The following is a 15991-nucleotide window of genomic DNA, read 5'->3' as shown; positions in this document are numbered from 1 at the left end:
CCTCTTCTTGTTGAGCAAACATAGAATCTTTGTTGCGGGGATCATGAAGGTCAAGAATGTGTGACTCCTCCAAAGATGACAAGAATTCAGTCGCACTCATCTCCACCGCAACATCGACAACATCACCCTACGGCCGCAAATAATCACCAATGCATCAGGCGAAATGAAAAGACATAATTTTTTTTTACCTTGATGGCATTTCATGGAGCACTTGGTGGCCACGGACCTTGGCGGGAGCAACGGCAGACGGACGTGCCAGGCGAGCGGGCATAGGGGTGGCCAGAGACGAACATGACCAAGACAATGCCTCGAAGGCGGATGCAACACTCACAAGCGTCGTCGTTGTTTGCAACGGCCTCCACGCAGGGGTTCTCCCTGGCTATATCCATAGCCTTAGAAAACCGTCGGAGCAGCACCATCCGGAAGGGAGGAAGCAAGCCAACGGCTTGGGCATCCGATGTGAGGAGGAGAGATGCCTCTCATTGCCATCAAGGATGGAGATGTCGTTGTGGCCTTGGCCACCACCAGCAATTGCGAGGACGAGGATACCCTGTCGTAGGCTAGCTTACCTTTGAGTTACTGGCACATGGGTCCCATAGAGCATGGGGCCCACCTGTCAGTGACTCAAAGGCAGGGTATGGCAGGGATTTCTAAGTCAGAGGATCCACGTCCCAACACCCTTGCCGCTCCAGATCTGGAGTCCACCGCAAAATAGTTTTTACATTGTACTCAACACTACATATCTAATAAGTTTTTTTTGTGTGAAAAATATCTAAGAAGTTGATGTTATTTAAGACTAATTGTTGAAATTATGACGACGTTCAGACCAAATTATACTATATATAGTGTAAATTTTCACAAATTTTGAACCGTGCCACCCAAGGATTGAGATTCTAGGTCTGCCACTGCTGCTAGAAACGGCACTCGGAGGCGAAGACCGGTGCTGAAGACGATGGCCACGCAACGTCTTTGCTCGTAGCAGCTATGGAACCGTGTGCAGGAATGCAGGAATCGTGCCATCAATGACATGAACCGCGATTTGCACCTGGAAGGACCCTGCTCGCTCCCGTGTCGCTTGTAGGGCGACACCGGGGCGCCCCAACCCTAGTCGCCACAGATCCCCACCACCACAACCTCGCCGCCGTCGCCGGCGACGGCTGCCGGCAGCGGCGAAGGTGGCTCCTCATAGCAGATGGCGCATCTCCCATCCAAATCCAAGTTCGTTCGCGTGTGCTTCTCCGCCCCTCCACCCCATCTCCGCCTTCGCTCGTGGTGGCTGTCAGGTGGCCTCCCGCCGCCGGCCGCTCGGTCTGCGGGCACTCGGCTACCTGCACGGCCCACATTCCTCCCCCTCGCCGCTTCGAGCCTCGGTGGCCGCTGTCGGGCCTGCTCCCCGCGCTCAGATCGAGTCGCTCGAGACGGTCGCGTCATCACCTGGATCTGTCCATCCCTCCGTCCACGACCACAACCCCTGCGCCCTCCTCCACCACCGACTTCCCCCACTTACGCTTCGCTCCACGGGGAGCACCGACGGCGCCGCTCTGCGTGGAGCTCCGCAGATCTGCATCTTCCGGGCGCGGTCGGGCCTCCATCGGCTGTGCGCTGGACCTGTTCCGCGCTGGGGTGGCCCTCGACTGGTCACCTGGCTCCTGTGCGACATGCTCTTGCACGCCCAGATGCGCCATCGCCAGGTTCTCCCCAGATCCTCTAATCCAAAAATGCACCCACCCCTCCCATCCATTGGCTCTGTTGCGTGATGGATTTGGTGTGGTGTCTGCGCAAGACCTTGGTCTGCTCTGTCTCCGGGAGAAATCCTTTCTCTAGCTCCTTGCTAGCAGCAGCAACGGCGACTCATTCTCGGTGCCGCTTCCCTTCTTGGAGGCACTGCTGTGGAGCCCCAGTGCAGCTGTGGGTTCGGGCGAAAGCCCTGCGATGATGGCGCCCGTGGGCGTCATTCAACCTTCCTGAAGGCGTCGCGCAAGAATCCATGCGTCAATCCGCTCATCTCCGCCCTGTCCATCCCGTACTGCCGTCGACATTGCATCTTCGTCACGCCCTTTGCCATGATCCATTTGCCCCTGCCCAATGTCTGGTGGGTTGTCCATATTGCTCTGCATGCTCAAGTCCCCCATGGCTACCGTTGTGGTGCGACGAGATTCATGCTCATGACTCCGTGACATCCCCCCTCCAACCCATCTGACCCCTGCCCTTCGGTGGTGCGTCTTCCTGTTGTCATGCCTGCTCAAGACCCTCCAATGGCTGTCGCTGTGTTGCTTCCTCTTGGAGCCCTTCGCCACCATTCATCCGCCTTTGACCATCATTTTGTGTGTCATCCATGTTGCTGTGTTTTTCTTCATGTGTTTTCTCTTCGGCTGTCCTTCGTGTGGCCTCCGTCTTGTTGCTATGCATGCTCAAGACCCTCCCATGGTTGCCGTTGTGCTGCGGCGAGCCTCGGGCTCTTGGTGTTGTCTCGGTTCACTTTTGCTCAGTGACGACGCAATGATGCCTCCCCAACCTGCTAATCGTCTCGACCACCCGTGGCGGATCTCCCAGTCAAGGTTCGTGTTAAGGTTTGGCACTCGTTGATTATGGATGATCCTCTGTTGTACCGTGGGGCTCGATACGCACGCCGGTGTGGTGCGTTAGGTTGTTTGCAGATTGGTATTGTGATCCATCAACGGCACCCCACATCTACTTGTGTCTCTCATGGTGTTGGTCTTTCTACCTGCTAGCTAGGTCGTGCCTTCTTCTGGGCGTCATTTTTTCCCTTTCTGTAACCTTGTTACATGTATGATTTTTGAAACGAGGTCTAACTTGTTTATGTTTTCGATCCGGTTTTTCTTATAAATTGGATCAACCAAAGCTTAAGGGGCGACTCTTGGCTTTGGCAGCTTTTTGAGCAATATATTCATGTCGGGATCTCCCCCCCCCCCCCCCCCACCCCCCCTCCCCAGAAATCCTCCGCGCCTTCACCTATAATGATTAATGGGGACGTCCCATGTTTTGCTTGCGAACAATCCTGCCTGCAAGATCGATCGGCAAAACCAACCAAGTACCACCTCCACCTCCATTATTGTACTGATCTCATCATCCTTAATAAATGGCGAGCCTTGCCAGCTACAACGTGACAGATACACATTGTACAAACCATGGTCCCGATCGGTCCCGAGCCTACTCGAGGTGGTCGTGCGGCCTGAGCGACATGAACATGGCCGCGTAATGGCGCAGCCGGCGGTCCCCGTCCTCGGGCCCCGCCGCGCCGGCCGGCGGCGGCGGGAGCACCGCCGTCGCCATCACCCTCGCCCTGTACCGCCGCCACGCGAGCTGCACGTTGACGGCCGCCCACGTCCGCCAGTTGGACGAGTAGTACCGCGCGGTGCGCTTGAGCTTGTCGTTGGCGAACTTGTACCGGAAGTGCTCCGTGATGTACCGCAGGTCCGGCGCGTCGAGGCAGAAGGCCTGCGCCGCCTCCACGCACTCGAACGTGGCGGACGACGCCGGCAGCCGGTCCACGAACGGCCGCCGCAGGCACCACGACAGCAGCTCGTCGCCCAGGAAGCTCCCCGCCCCCAGCACGCACTCCGCCACCACGCCCTTGGTCAGCGGCTGCGTGCTCCGCAGCCGCCCCTGCAGGATGAACACCATGCGCTGCACCGGGTCGCCCTCCCGGATCACCTTCTCGCCGCCGCAGAACACCAGGGGCCGCAGCCGGTCGCAGATGTTGTCCAGGATCAGCTCGTCCATGCCGTGGAACAGGGGCACCTGCTTCACCAGCTCCAGGCACAGGTACCGCTTGATGTCCCGCCGGAGGCCCTCCGGCAGGTCCTTGATCATCTCCATCTCCTCGTCGCCGGTGATGGCCGCCCACCGCTCCCGCTCGTACTTCCGGACCCGCTGCCGCAGCCGGGACGGCAGCTGCCGCCGCCTCATCCACCACTCCATGTCCCGGAACCGCAGCTGCATCTTCCGCTTCCTCGCCAGCACGGCGTGCAAGAATACCTGCAGCAAAAATGCACCATTGCTTGTTACTGATACTCCCTGAAGTAGCTGAAGCTAGCTATAAACTGCAGTAAAAATGAACTGAACGATTGCCAAAGATTGGCGGCACTTCACACCTGTATGTTTCCGATCAGCAGCGTGAAGAGCATCAGCCCACTGAGTACATTGATGATGCTGAATATCACCTCAAGCCAGTTGCTCGTCGGCTCAAGATCATTGCCAAAAGTACTGCCAATAGTTTCAGACGAACTGTGTGAGACAATAAGCGAGTAGAGGTGGTGATAGAGCAATATATTAATTATCTTTTGTCTTCATAAGGGAACAATTAATAAACCTACACGTGCACACAACAACCATATAATAGAACCATTGTTTTTCTGAACGAAGAAACTGAGCAAATAGAATGATAACCGGAATGACAGCCGAGCCGACTACCGAACATTCAGATATCGAAGTTTCAGGGAGGAAAACACTTCCTATCTCAGAAATGGATGATATTACTTATTTAACATAATACTATATAAATTACCTGAGGGTCATGAGGCCCCAGAATATGGGATAGAGAATTTTGACAGCAAGTGAATTGCTCGAGATAACAGGAAGGGCTCCCTTGTAGATTCCATAAGCAAAGGCGCCATTGCCACTTAGACAGGCCGGCACATTTTGTTGGCTGAAAGAAGTTAAGTTCGTATCGCATGCTAATGCAGTCATGTCTGATGACCAAGGGAAGTGAAAGCACATCTCCTTGGAGCAAGCCAGTGACATCAAATTGCAGTTGTTGTTTATCTCGCATTCCGATTGTAGGCAGGAGGCAACACGCTGAATCGCGAGAACGTACCAACACCCACCTGCAATCTGGAAATGACATAAACTTGATAAGTGACCAACATCCTATAATTATAAGCAGGCATGGTCCAACCAATTAGCATAAACTATGGCTTCATGAGAAACTCCACAAAGTAAATGTTTTTAAGCAGGCCAACAGATTACATATGAGCATTTTCTAGGTGGTTAAGTTCAAGTTTTTCTCTTACACAAACTTTGTGTTGAAACCATTGTGCTATTTAATGCCCATCTTACTATCGTTTTATTTATTTTGCATGTTGATCTTTCGACCAACAGCCTGCTTTTATGTAATACAGTATAAAAGAAAATCAGCATTCAGCACCAGCATGATGCATGTAATTGCCTGAACAGGTTTCCTGTTCAGCAATAATACGGACAGCGGTATTTCATTTAATATAAACAGTGCATCCACCGATTCGAATTTTCCATTATCATCAGCAACAGTTTGGTACTTCCCCTTGAAACAATTATTGTTTCATAAGCAATTTAAGCAGGACTGTTTGCAGATATTCTGAACCAACCCTTGATTTTCTCAGAAAAGAATACTGCGGTGTGGTGTAAATGCAGAAAGACCATTGACCAAACTAACAGCCACAAATCGTTGGTTGCAATAAATAGCACCACATAAAAGTACTCTGGGATTCCTTATCCATGATTTTGTTATATATTCTCGAATTACTCAATGGAAGAGGGAGTACTCACATGAGAGGCAATGAAATAGGCAAATAGATTCAGACCAAATCCCCACCATACTGTTCCAAAGATGTAACCTGTCACCTTCTGCATTTTCCTCATGATATATATACTATGGTACACCTTGGGGAGAAATTGCAATACGAATATGAGCAGCAGTATCGTCATGATAACTTTAACTTGCTCTTCTCTGATTAACTTTGGTATAACCAGCCAGAAGATGATCTGCACAATATCATGGATCAGTTAGTTGAAAATAAAAGCAATGTAAAAGAGTTCAGAATTCTCCAAGTTTCTATATATTGCTACTTTTTCACCACACACATACAGACTCAATGGAAGTATTGCCGCACAGAAAAGAATGTGTTCGAATTCTATCTTCGGTAGCTTATGGTAGTTTCTCTATTGGCCTTCAAGAATAAATCTTCAACACATAGCTAATATGTTACGATAACTAGAATCTACTGCACCATGACCATAAGCATATTTTCTCAACACCCCACTTTCAGAACGCAAACTTTCTGACAATACATTTTTATTTACGAAAGAAAAAACTTGCCGGTCACTCTGTGCTTGCTTATTTTCCGTATTTCATGAAGGTAAGCAAGTAAAGACAAAGAATATGCCTAATTCCACCAGGCAGATTATTCAGCGGTCCTTTTACACAATAACTTCTCTTCACCTTTCATGCATACCGTCACATAAATAATGAAAAAGACAGAACTCAAAATTAAAAAAAAACAAGAGACAGAAATAACATTTTGTGGCCATGGCTGATCCAAATAGGCAGATACTACTCCACGTCGAACGCCCCGCGTAAAAATTGACAACATCAATTATGCAAAATGGGAATGAACATGCACTCAATATTACACGACAAAAACCAAGAATGACCGGGCGATCGACCTGGACGACAAAGACCGGTAAATAATCAATCAGCGAAAAATGAGTCAGTTGCAGGAACACCAGCCACACGAGAGGGAGTGGTGAAATGAGATCTCCGCCACTACACTGCATGAGAAATCACAGTTTTAGACTTCTACCCCCTCTCCGTCCGAAAATACTTGTAGGAGAAATAAATAAAAATAGATGTAACTAGAAGTAAAATACAGCCATCTCCCCGACAAATATTTTCGGACGGAGAGAGTACTAAATAACCTCCTTGCTGCAAGCTTAAACGTGCAAACAAGTCGCCCCTACCATGAGCGCGGCGCATGCAGATCAGGACGCATAATTGAAGCGTCATTGTCCTTGTTATTTCCCTCCATCAATGATCGTCGCCTCCCGATCGCATCCACGGTCATATTCTGATTGACGCCAATCATTTCGGGTTGGCGCCATCCCGCTAACCATCCGTACTTATTATTCCGTAAGCGCAAGCGCATCGGTCTCTGTCGTCCCGCTGCTAGTCGCTAGTTTTGATCGGAATTCTCTTCTCTTCTAGGGCCAGGGCCATTCTAGTAGGCTGGTGGGGGCTGGAGCGTCGCTGCCAGTAGACACATGGACTCGTACGTACCAAGGCATAGGTGGCAACCTGCAAATTCACACATGAACTGGCTGCTGGGCACTGTTGTACGTGCCATGTAGGAGTACTCGTCTGTGCCCTACTCCTAACATTTCCGACAAGGACGTTGTGATCTGTCTCGTCCAAGAACCAGAACCAGACATGGGGCGACGCCCATTGTTCTGCCGCATTTCATTTCCCACCTACTTGGGCGCGGCATGTCGCTCTACTGGTTGGTTTGAGGATTCAGAGCTTGATTTCCATGGTGGAAAATGGTGGTGAATCGAGGTTGACTTGGAGGTCATACGTACACAGGTGGGCAACTGAGCTGAGGTAGAGTGGCTGACGGACCTGGGGGATGGGGAGGATGACGAAGAGGTCGAAGCAGAGGCCCTTGAGGGAGCGGGCGTAGTGCGCGGCGATGGCTCGCGGGTCCCAGACCAGCTTGCCGCAGCCGACGACGAGCGACTCGCGGGAGACGTAGGCGAGGCGGAACTGGACGAGGACGTGGGCGAGGTGGGCCACGTCGGCGCAGGTGCGCAGCGCGGTGACGGCGGCGGCGAGCCCGGCGTCCATGTACATGCAGGGCCGCCCCGCGCGGCCGATGGAGAGCGCGTAGAAGAAGAGCGGGTCCACGGCCAGCGCGGCGGCTCGGCCCAGCAGGATCCAGCGGTTCCAGCGCTGCACGCGCTTGCTCCGCGGGTCCAGCACCGGCCCGAACAGCCACCGCGCGGCCGCGACGGCGGCCGCCCCCGGGAGGGGCTGCGCCCGCAGCTGCTGCGCCTGCACGGGCACTAGCGAGGAGCCGGCGTCGGCGTCCCAGCCCGGCGAGTGCACCTGGTCGCACGTCGTGGAGTGGAACGCCGGCACCCCCGGCTGCGTGCACGCGTAGCACTCCCCCGGAGGCCCCGCCGGCGCCGGCCGCCTGCCGCTCGACGGCCCGCCAGCCCCTCCGGCCTGCGGCTGCGACTCCTCATCCCCGCTGTGCTCGGCGGCGCCCGAGCCCAGGCCCAGCGTCCTCGCGAAGAGGGAGCGGAGGGAGGAGAGCGATGGAGGCATGTCCCATGAACGGTGCTGCCAACCATGAAACGACCGACCGTCGAGCGAGCTATGGGCTATGGCTGCTGGCGGGGGAAGGAGCGAGGCGCGTGTATAAAGGGGGTCTGGGCTGTGCTGGAGGTCGAAGAGAGAGGAGCTGGGGTGGATCGACCGACTAGGATTACGATGCGGCGAGCGAGGCGGGGAGGAGATTGGAGCGGCGCAGGTGGCGTACAACTGTCTCTGGGCCCTATACGTGTCAGCGTGGGGTCGTAGCTAGGCGCCTACGCCGTCGTCGTCGTGCACCGATCGGTCGAGCCGTACCCGTACTGGCTCGCTCCACCTACCCAGCCTCTCTCTCTCTCTCTTCTGCTCGGGACGGGAGGCTCGAAAAGGAAGCGTCGTTTGTATCGCAGTCTGGTCTGCTCGGTGGCGTACAACTTTGATACTGTACAAAATCGTCACGCAATCATGGATTGGATGGATTAGATGAATAGACAGTATTGACGACCAATTTGGATAGTTAGAAGAACAGTGGTATCCCAACTCATCAGGGTTAAGTTTTGGTGTTTGCATTTATTCTGAATTTACTTCAGAATTTCCGGTGATGTCCGTTCAGCAGGAGAAAACATCCCCGTCGACTACGAGGCGTCTACGGCGAGTTCGTTAAATCTCAAGATGATGTGTCAGCATAGTCTCTCGGAGGTGTTCATAAGGATAAAATGTGCGTGTGTGCGTTCATAAAGGTAAATATATGCACGTATATATGAGCACAAATGAATAGACAATATTGCTACAGGACCGCTACTATATTCAGTTGTGCTGTGCGTGCCGCAGTGCCGTCGCCTGCCATGCGCTCGGTTTAGGTGGGGGGAGGGGGGATAAAACCTTTTCTGAGACATGCATGTAAAATGTTTCGAGGAAGAATCTAAGAAATCCTCCTATTCATTAGGGGCGTGTTTGGTTGCCCGCATCGAGCCCAACCAGGCCCGCGCGGGAAGGGAGAGGCCTGTTTGGTTGCCTGATTTTTCTGTTGGGCCTGCATCGCACGCTCCTCAAAGCAGCCCAGAGCTTGGCTTGTTGGAAACCCTCGGATCGACAGTTTCTCGCGAGCCAGGCTCAGTGCGGCGCGAGGTCGCACGGGCGGGAGCGAGGCGAGGGCGAGGGGGGATGGCGGGAGATGGAAATCTGGCGCGCCGTCCCGGCGCCAAATTAGCCTCATCCCCCTTTCACTCGCTCACCCATAGCCACTGCCCCCTATCTTCCCTACTGCCTCACCACCGGCGGCGGCTGCGATTTCAGATCCGCGCTATAGGCGGCAGCGAAAGAGGCGGCGACGTTTGCGGCGGATCTGGTGCTGCCCTTGCTGTTGGCCACCGTCTGTGCCATGGCTCCCTCTACGCCGTCCTCATCTCCAATGCCGGTAAGCAGCCACCCCTTTGTTAGCTCAGTGGTTAGGCCGTTAAGCTAGGTGTAGGATCGATTTCCCACTGAACGAAACGTCGATGTCGACTAGGTTATGGACACACGGATGAGGCTGATAATCCAGGCAGCAGCACTGATTAGTGTGATTAGGGCATGGGTCATGTTCATGCACCAGAGAGCTGTTCGTCGTGCTGGGAGACCTTTGCTCCGCTATGGTCCATTGTTTCCCTGGGAACAGGAGAGGATCCAAAATCTGAACTACATCTACAACTGCAATGACGTCGAGGCTCTGTGGATGCTTAGAATGAAAAGAGCACCATTTGCCAGGCTTCTCGAGACCTTCAGGAGCAGAGTGCTGTTACAAGATAGCATCAACACCAGTGTCGAAGAGCAAGTGGCGATGTTCCTCCATGTTGTTGGCCATAACCAGAGGTTCAGGGTCATTCACAACACGTTTAGGAGGTCAATGGAGACCATCTCTATGTACTTCAAAAGCAGGTGCTTTATGCTGTTGGGGAGCTTAGAGGAGAGCTGATCAGGAGACCATCTGGCCAGACACCACCCAAGATTCATGGAAGCCCAAGATGGTATCCATACTTCAAGGTGAGCATTGACAATATACACTTTTCGTGGCTTGATATGCTTGTATTATTCGAGTTGAGAACTAACACGGGCTTGTGATGCAATTTTCAGGATTGCATTGGGGCAATAGACGGTACTCATGTCACTGCTAGAGTTTCTAAGTCACAGTCTGCAGCATGCAGGGGGAGGAAGCACTACACAAGCCAGAATGTGCTTGCTGCTGTTGACTTTGATATGAAGTTCACATATGTGCTGGCTGGCTGGGAGGGGTTAGCGCATGATGCTAACATTCTCACTGACAGCATGAGTCGACCTAATGGGATCAACATCCCCGACGGCAAGTTCTACCTTGGAGATGCTGGCTATGCATGTCAGCCGGGTATTCTTCCACCCTTCAGGAAAACAAGGTACCATCTCAACGAGTTCTCTGGTAGGAACTATCCTAGGACCGCACATGAGCTGTTTAATCTCAAAAACTCCAGCCTTAGAGTAACTGTTGAGAGGGCATTTGGAGCTCTGAAGAATAGGTTTAAGATCCTGGATCAGAAGCCATTCCACCCATACCCCACTCAGGTTAAGCTAGTTCTTGCTTGTTGCATTCTGCATAACTGGATTCTCTAGTGGGGCTTTGATGAACACGTGCCCGAGGAGGAAGATGTCGAGCCTAACGATGTTGTTAGCTCCGGCCATGGTGTGGAGGCATTTGACAATGACGCTTGGAAGAACAAAAGGTTGGAGTGGGCAAAGGTGATGTGGCTTAACAAAGATCAGTGCAGGATTTGAAGAAGATGGAAGAAGAACAAGAAGCAGCAGCAGTAGTAGAAGAAGCAGAAGCAGAAGCAAAAGAAGAGGAGAGGAAGAGGAAGATCTGGTAGCACCGATGAACTATCCCCTATTTAGCCAATGACTCTTAATAATTTGAACTGTCATTTGATAGTAGTTAGGATGAACTGTCATTTGTTTAAGTAGATGGTGCTACATGTTCAGATTCTATGTGGTAAGCTCACTACTAGTTACAAGTGGTGACAACACCTTATGCAGGTTGCAACCAAACACCATGTCATATGTGCGCCTAATGCAATGCGGGCAACCAAACGCTCACTACAGGAATCAGCTATTTTGCCGTCTGCCACGGCGGACGGCAAAGGCATGAACGGCGGATGGCAAAGGCCTTTGCCGTCAGCCGCGGACGGCAAAAGGCTCCGGCAAAGTAGGCTACGGTAAACAGCTACTTTGCCGTCTGCTTCCTGGCGGCTGACGGCAAAGGCCCTTTGCCGTCTGCGGCGGACGGCAAAGAGAGCGGACGGCAATAATTGCGCTGTCAGTCCGTTAAGTGGCTAACGGCAGGCCTTTGCCGTCCGCCGCTGACGGCAAAATTTCTAGTGTCTTTGCCGTCCGCCGTATGATGTCATCTACACGTCACTACATATCAGGTTCTTTCCCGTCTGCCACTGATGGCAAAGTGCAGGTTCTTTGCCGTCTGCCACTGATGGCAAAGTGCAGGTTCTTTGCCGTCTGCCACTGTAGGCAAACTGACCAAATGGGTCAGCTCCCAGGAAGCACAGCTGGATGCCACGTGTCTTCTTTGATGTCGTACTTGTCAAATGAACGGACCTTATAGTCAAAACCATTAGCGACTTGTCTCAATTCGGCGTCCATAGACTCTGAATTAGCCTACAAGTTTAATATGAAAGGATTGTTGCATTATGCACAAATTAGCGAATGAAATGAAATTGTCTAATAGAAATTACCGTTTGTTTGAACCAAGAGATGAAACCGGGATAGCCACCTCCTTGCTTTGCGAGAAGCTCATACTCTTTGACGGAATCCTTTTGGATCTCCGCTCCATACGAGAATATGGCGACGTATCGACTGTATGACATATCCAGGAATAAGAGTAGTTCAAAGGAAATAGAAGTTGCGAAACAATGTACCGAGAACTTACTCGATGTACGGCCGCACTTGTATCAGGTTGTTGAAGATATACAACGAAATGGTCCGCCATTCTTCGTTATCCAAAGATACTGGATGTGAAACACTAGTTGGTGCGAGATTCCCTTTGAATAGGCTGAGGTTGGATCCACCCTTTTTAGGCTCGTCAGCATTGTACCGAGGCTTCGGATTATGCAAATGACGATTTTTGGCTTCGTAGTGCGCTGTTACGAAGTTTGCCGCCTCCTCTGTGATGAATGCCTCAGCCATCGATGCTTCAATTCTACGTTTATTTTTACATTTTTCTCGAAGCGTCTTCTGCATCCTCTCAGTTGGGTAGCACCAACGATTTTGCACGGGCCCCCCCAATCTTGCCTCGGTCGGGAGATGCAAAATCAAATGCTGCATTGGATTAAAGAAGCCCAGTGGAAAGATCTTCTCTAACTTGCAGATCAACTCCGGCGCCAACTCTTCCATTTCTTCTAGCACGCCAGGCGATAGTTCTTTCGCACAAAGAACACGGAAGAAATAGCTGAGTTCTGCCAGTACTAGCCATTCATCCTCAGGGATGAAGCCACGCAACATCACCGGCATTACCCGCTCAATCCATATGTGCCAATCATGACTCTTGAGACCAAATATCTTCAGTTTATCAAGATTCGCTCCCCTCTTTAGATTCACTGCATACCCATCGGGGAACATCAACTTCTGTTGCACCCACAAGAGAATTTCCCTCATAGCTGGCCTTCCAAGATTGAACCATGCCTTTGGCTTCGTCCAGTTCTGCTTTCCTTTTGGTTCTTTCATGTTTTGTAACGGCCTATCACATAGCGCCTCCAGATCGACTCTAGCCTTAGTATTATCCTTTGACTTCCCATCTATGCCGAACAATGTACCAAAAAGTGCCTCGGCGATATTCTTCTCAGTGTGCATCACGTCGATGTTGTGTGGGCAAAGGAGGTCTTTGAAGTAAGGCAGATCCCATAAGCATGTTTTGTGAGTCCACGCGTGCTTAGTATTATACCCCTTGAAGTACCCTGGACGTTGTGGATCTGGCTCGAGAGCGTTTAACTGATCCAGAGTCTGTTGGCCTGTCAATGCAGGTGGTGCAGAGTTTTTGACAACTCTACCCCTGATGAAGTTCTTCTTGTCTTTCCTGAACTTATGGCGAGGATCCAGGAACTGTCTATGCATGTCGAAGCAAGAAAACTTGCGACCGGCCTGAAGCCAACGGAACTCAAGAGCTCCCTTGCATGTGGGGCACGGGAACCTTCCATGCACACACCAGCCAACGAATAGCGCATACGCCGGCAAGTCATGCGTCGAGTACATGTACCAGACATGCATTATGAAGTTCCGTTTGCTAAAGGCGTCGTATGTCTTGAACCCATTATCCCAGGCTTCTTGCAATTCGTCCTTAAGTGGCTGCATGTACACATTCATATTTTTGCCCGGATAGTTGGGTCCTGGAATTATCAACGTCAGGAAAATGTTCTTTCTTTGCATAATCTGTCTGGGGGGGGGGGAGATTGAGTGGAAAGACAAATACGGGCCAACAACTGTATTGGGCTGCCGTCATACCAAACACACTGAACCCATCCGTCCTGATGCCGACTCGAGGATGCCTCGAATCTGCCGCTTTGTCAGCATGTAATTCATCAAACTTTTTCCACGCAACACCATCCGATGTGTGTACCATCATCAGATTCCCATCTGCATCTAGTTCGGTTCTTTTGCCTGTTTTGTGCCATGTCATCTGTCTGGCCGTCTCGTCGACCATGAAAAGACGTTGAAGTCTTGGTACGATTGGCATATACCGAAGAACACTAACGGGGATTTTGGTCTATGTCTTCTCACCCATACCGTTGTCTACCACAATATACCTGGAAGACTTGCAAATGGGACAATAGTTCAAGTCTGCATAGTCAAGCCTAAATAAGGCACATCCTTTCTCACAGGCATGTATCTTCTCATAGGGCATCTTCAGTGCACGGAGGATTTTGTCCGACTGGTACAGGTTTGCAGGCATTACATGGCCTTTGGGTAGAAAGCGTCCAAATACTGTCATAATTGCGTCATAGCATTCTCCGCCCAAGTTGAACTGAGCCTTCAGAGCCATTACTTGTGAGATGGCATCCAACTGACAAAGCTCAGTGTGCTCGTGGAGCGGACGTTTCGAAGACTCCAACATTTCATTGAAGGCCTTTGCAGATTCCTCCATCTCCTCGTCCGAATCCCGAGCATCATCATAGCCTTGCACCATGTTTTCCATCCCGGTACCATGCTCGTCGGTGCGAGGACGTTCCACCTCAGCTCGGTCACGTTGGGCAGACTCACCATGAAATGTCCACACCGTATAATCGGGCGTAAAACCACTCTTCTGCAGGTGTTTGCCCATTTCAGCCTCTGTCTTCTTTTCCCAATTGCCGCACCGGAAACAGGGGCACCAGGTTTTCTTTTGGCCATTTGCAAATGCGGCTTGCACAAACCCCTTAGTTTTTGTGAACCATTCAGCGCTCCATTTGTTCTGACCAGTGTGACCGGTATACATCCACGCACGGTCACTCATCTTGACTTTCAGAGCTACTGGACACACAACAATTATATATGTAATTCACCATGTATATATTCATCAGTTGATCTACTTTGTCAATTTTATTACGTCCATGCAACCTACACTCTAATAGGTAATGATAGGTCCTAATCCCACCCGTGTATGTGTAGATTGGGTTCATTTTCCCATGCTATGCTCCGGATCCGACGCAAAATTTCGGCAAAACCTCCCCGCTGTTCTCCTGATACACGTCTCTGCAATAAACAGAGAGGATGTGTACCCGGAGAACAACAGGGGAGGCACTGACGAAATATATGTGTCGGATCCGGAGCAAAGCATATGAGAAAACGAACCCAATCTACACATACTCGGGCTGTCCATGGATAGCGTTGGACAATTCGAAAGAATCAAGGTTATAAATATGCAAATGCATGCATATTTATAACTATGACGCTTTCGAACGGGAGACACATATTGGTTACGCATACTGATGATTCAAGACACATATATAGCTAGCTATCAAGTTTCATCGGAATAGATCAAATAATTAATGGGGGATGAGGACTTGTCATTTGTGCTCACCCACGAACGAAGGGGCAGAGCTCGTCAAACGCACAGCGAGGTCGCCGAACACCAAACCTCGCAGCGATGAAACAACTGCACATTTAAAACTACACGATCAACACAATTATATATGATGTTTTTCATAACAAAATCGAAAAATATATGACCTAACTAATAATTCACAAATATATAACCCCGTCGGCCTCTGGAAGGCCAAAGAGCACCTTTTCGGGAGGTTTAGGGGGTCGGGGTGTCATGTCGGTGTCGGGGTGCTGTTTCGGGGTTAGGGTGTCGTGTCGGGGTCGGGGTGTCGGGGTGTGGTGTCGTGGTCTGTGTGTCGGGGTGTGGTGTCGGGGTCGGGGTGTCGGGGTCAGGGTGTCGGGGTCAGGTGTCGGGGTCAGGGTGTCGGGGTCAGGTGTCGGGGTGTGGTGTCGGGGTGTCGGGGTCAGTGGTCGGGGTGTTTCCTTCTATCCTTCTTCTTCTTTCCTTCTCTTCTTCTTCTTTTTTCTTCTTCTTTCCTTTCTTCTTCTTCTTCTATCCTTCTTCTTCTCTCCTTTCTTCTTCTTCTTCTTCTTCTTCTTCTTCTTCTTCTTCTTCTTCTTTCCTTTCTTCTTCTTTCCTTTCTTCTTCTTCTTCTTCTTTTTTCTACTTCTTTTACTTTTTTCTTTTCTTCTATTCTTCTTCTTCTACTTCTTCTACTTCTTTTTCATCTTTTTTCTACTTCTTTTCTTTTCTTCTTTTTCATCTTTTTTCCACTTCTTCTTCTTTTCTTCTACATATTCTTTTTTCTAACACTAACACTAAATTTTCTTCTTTTCTAACACTAAATCTAACACTAACACTAACACTAACAC

The 15991-nt window shown here is 50.8% G+C and overlaps 1 protein-coding gene across 2 annotated transcripts; it reads right to left on the bottom strand.

Moving 5' to 3' along the window:
* Window positions 1-3041: 3041 nt before the first annotated feature.
* Window positions 3042-8413, bottom strand: DND1 (Cyclic nucleotide-regulated ion channel family protein). 2 transcript variants are annotated; one of them, XM_087521776.1, is made up of 6 exons: window positions 7394-8413; window positions 6445-6549; window positions 5548-5763; window positions 4529-4854; window positions 4116-4227; window positions 3042-3999 (listed from the first exon to the last, which is right to left on the bottom strand). In XM_087521776.1, exons 1-6 carry the CDS (start codon window positions 8099-8101, stop codon window positions 3172-3174), a joined length of 2295 nt encoding a protein of 764 aa, XP_087377902.1. In that variant the 5' UTR covers window positions 8102-8413; the 3' UTR covers window positions 3042-3171. The 2 variants fall into 2 exon arrangements, with proteins under 2 accessions (XP_087377902.1, XP_087377903.1); XM_087521777.1 differs by lacking the exon at window positions 6445-6549 and having other exon boundaries at window positions 7394-8401.
* Window positions 8414-15991: the final 7578 nt, after the last annotated feature.

Source organism: Triticum urartu, chromosome 5A (genome assembly GCF_056163025.1).
Source record: "Triticum urartu cultivar PI428250 chromosome 5A, HENAU_Tu73, whole genome shotgun sequence".
NCBI classification, from domain to species: Eukaryota; Viridiplantae; Streptophyta; class Magnoliopsida; order Poales; family Poaceae; genus Triticum; species Triticum urartu.
This window is presented reverse-complemented; position numbering and strand designations above follow the sequence as displayed.

Excerpts from the sequence above, each read along its gene's own strand:
- DND1 (XM_087521776.1), bottom strand. The coding sequence starts at position 8,101 with ATGCCTCCATCGCTCTCCTCCCTCCGCTCCCTCTTCGCGAGGACGCTG. Across the intron at positions 5,764-6,444 it reads TACCGGTCTTTGTCGTCCAG|ATCATCTTCTGGCTGGTTAT; the intron begins GTCGATCGCCCG and ends GATATTGTGCAG. Across the intron at positions 4,000-4,115 it reads TGCTGATCGGAAACATACAG|GTATTCTTGCACGCCGTGCT; the intron begins GTGTGAAGTGCC and ends TTTTTGCTGCAG.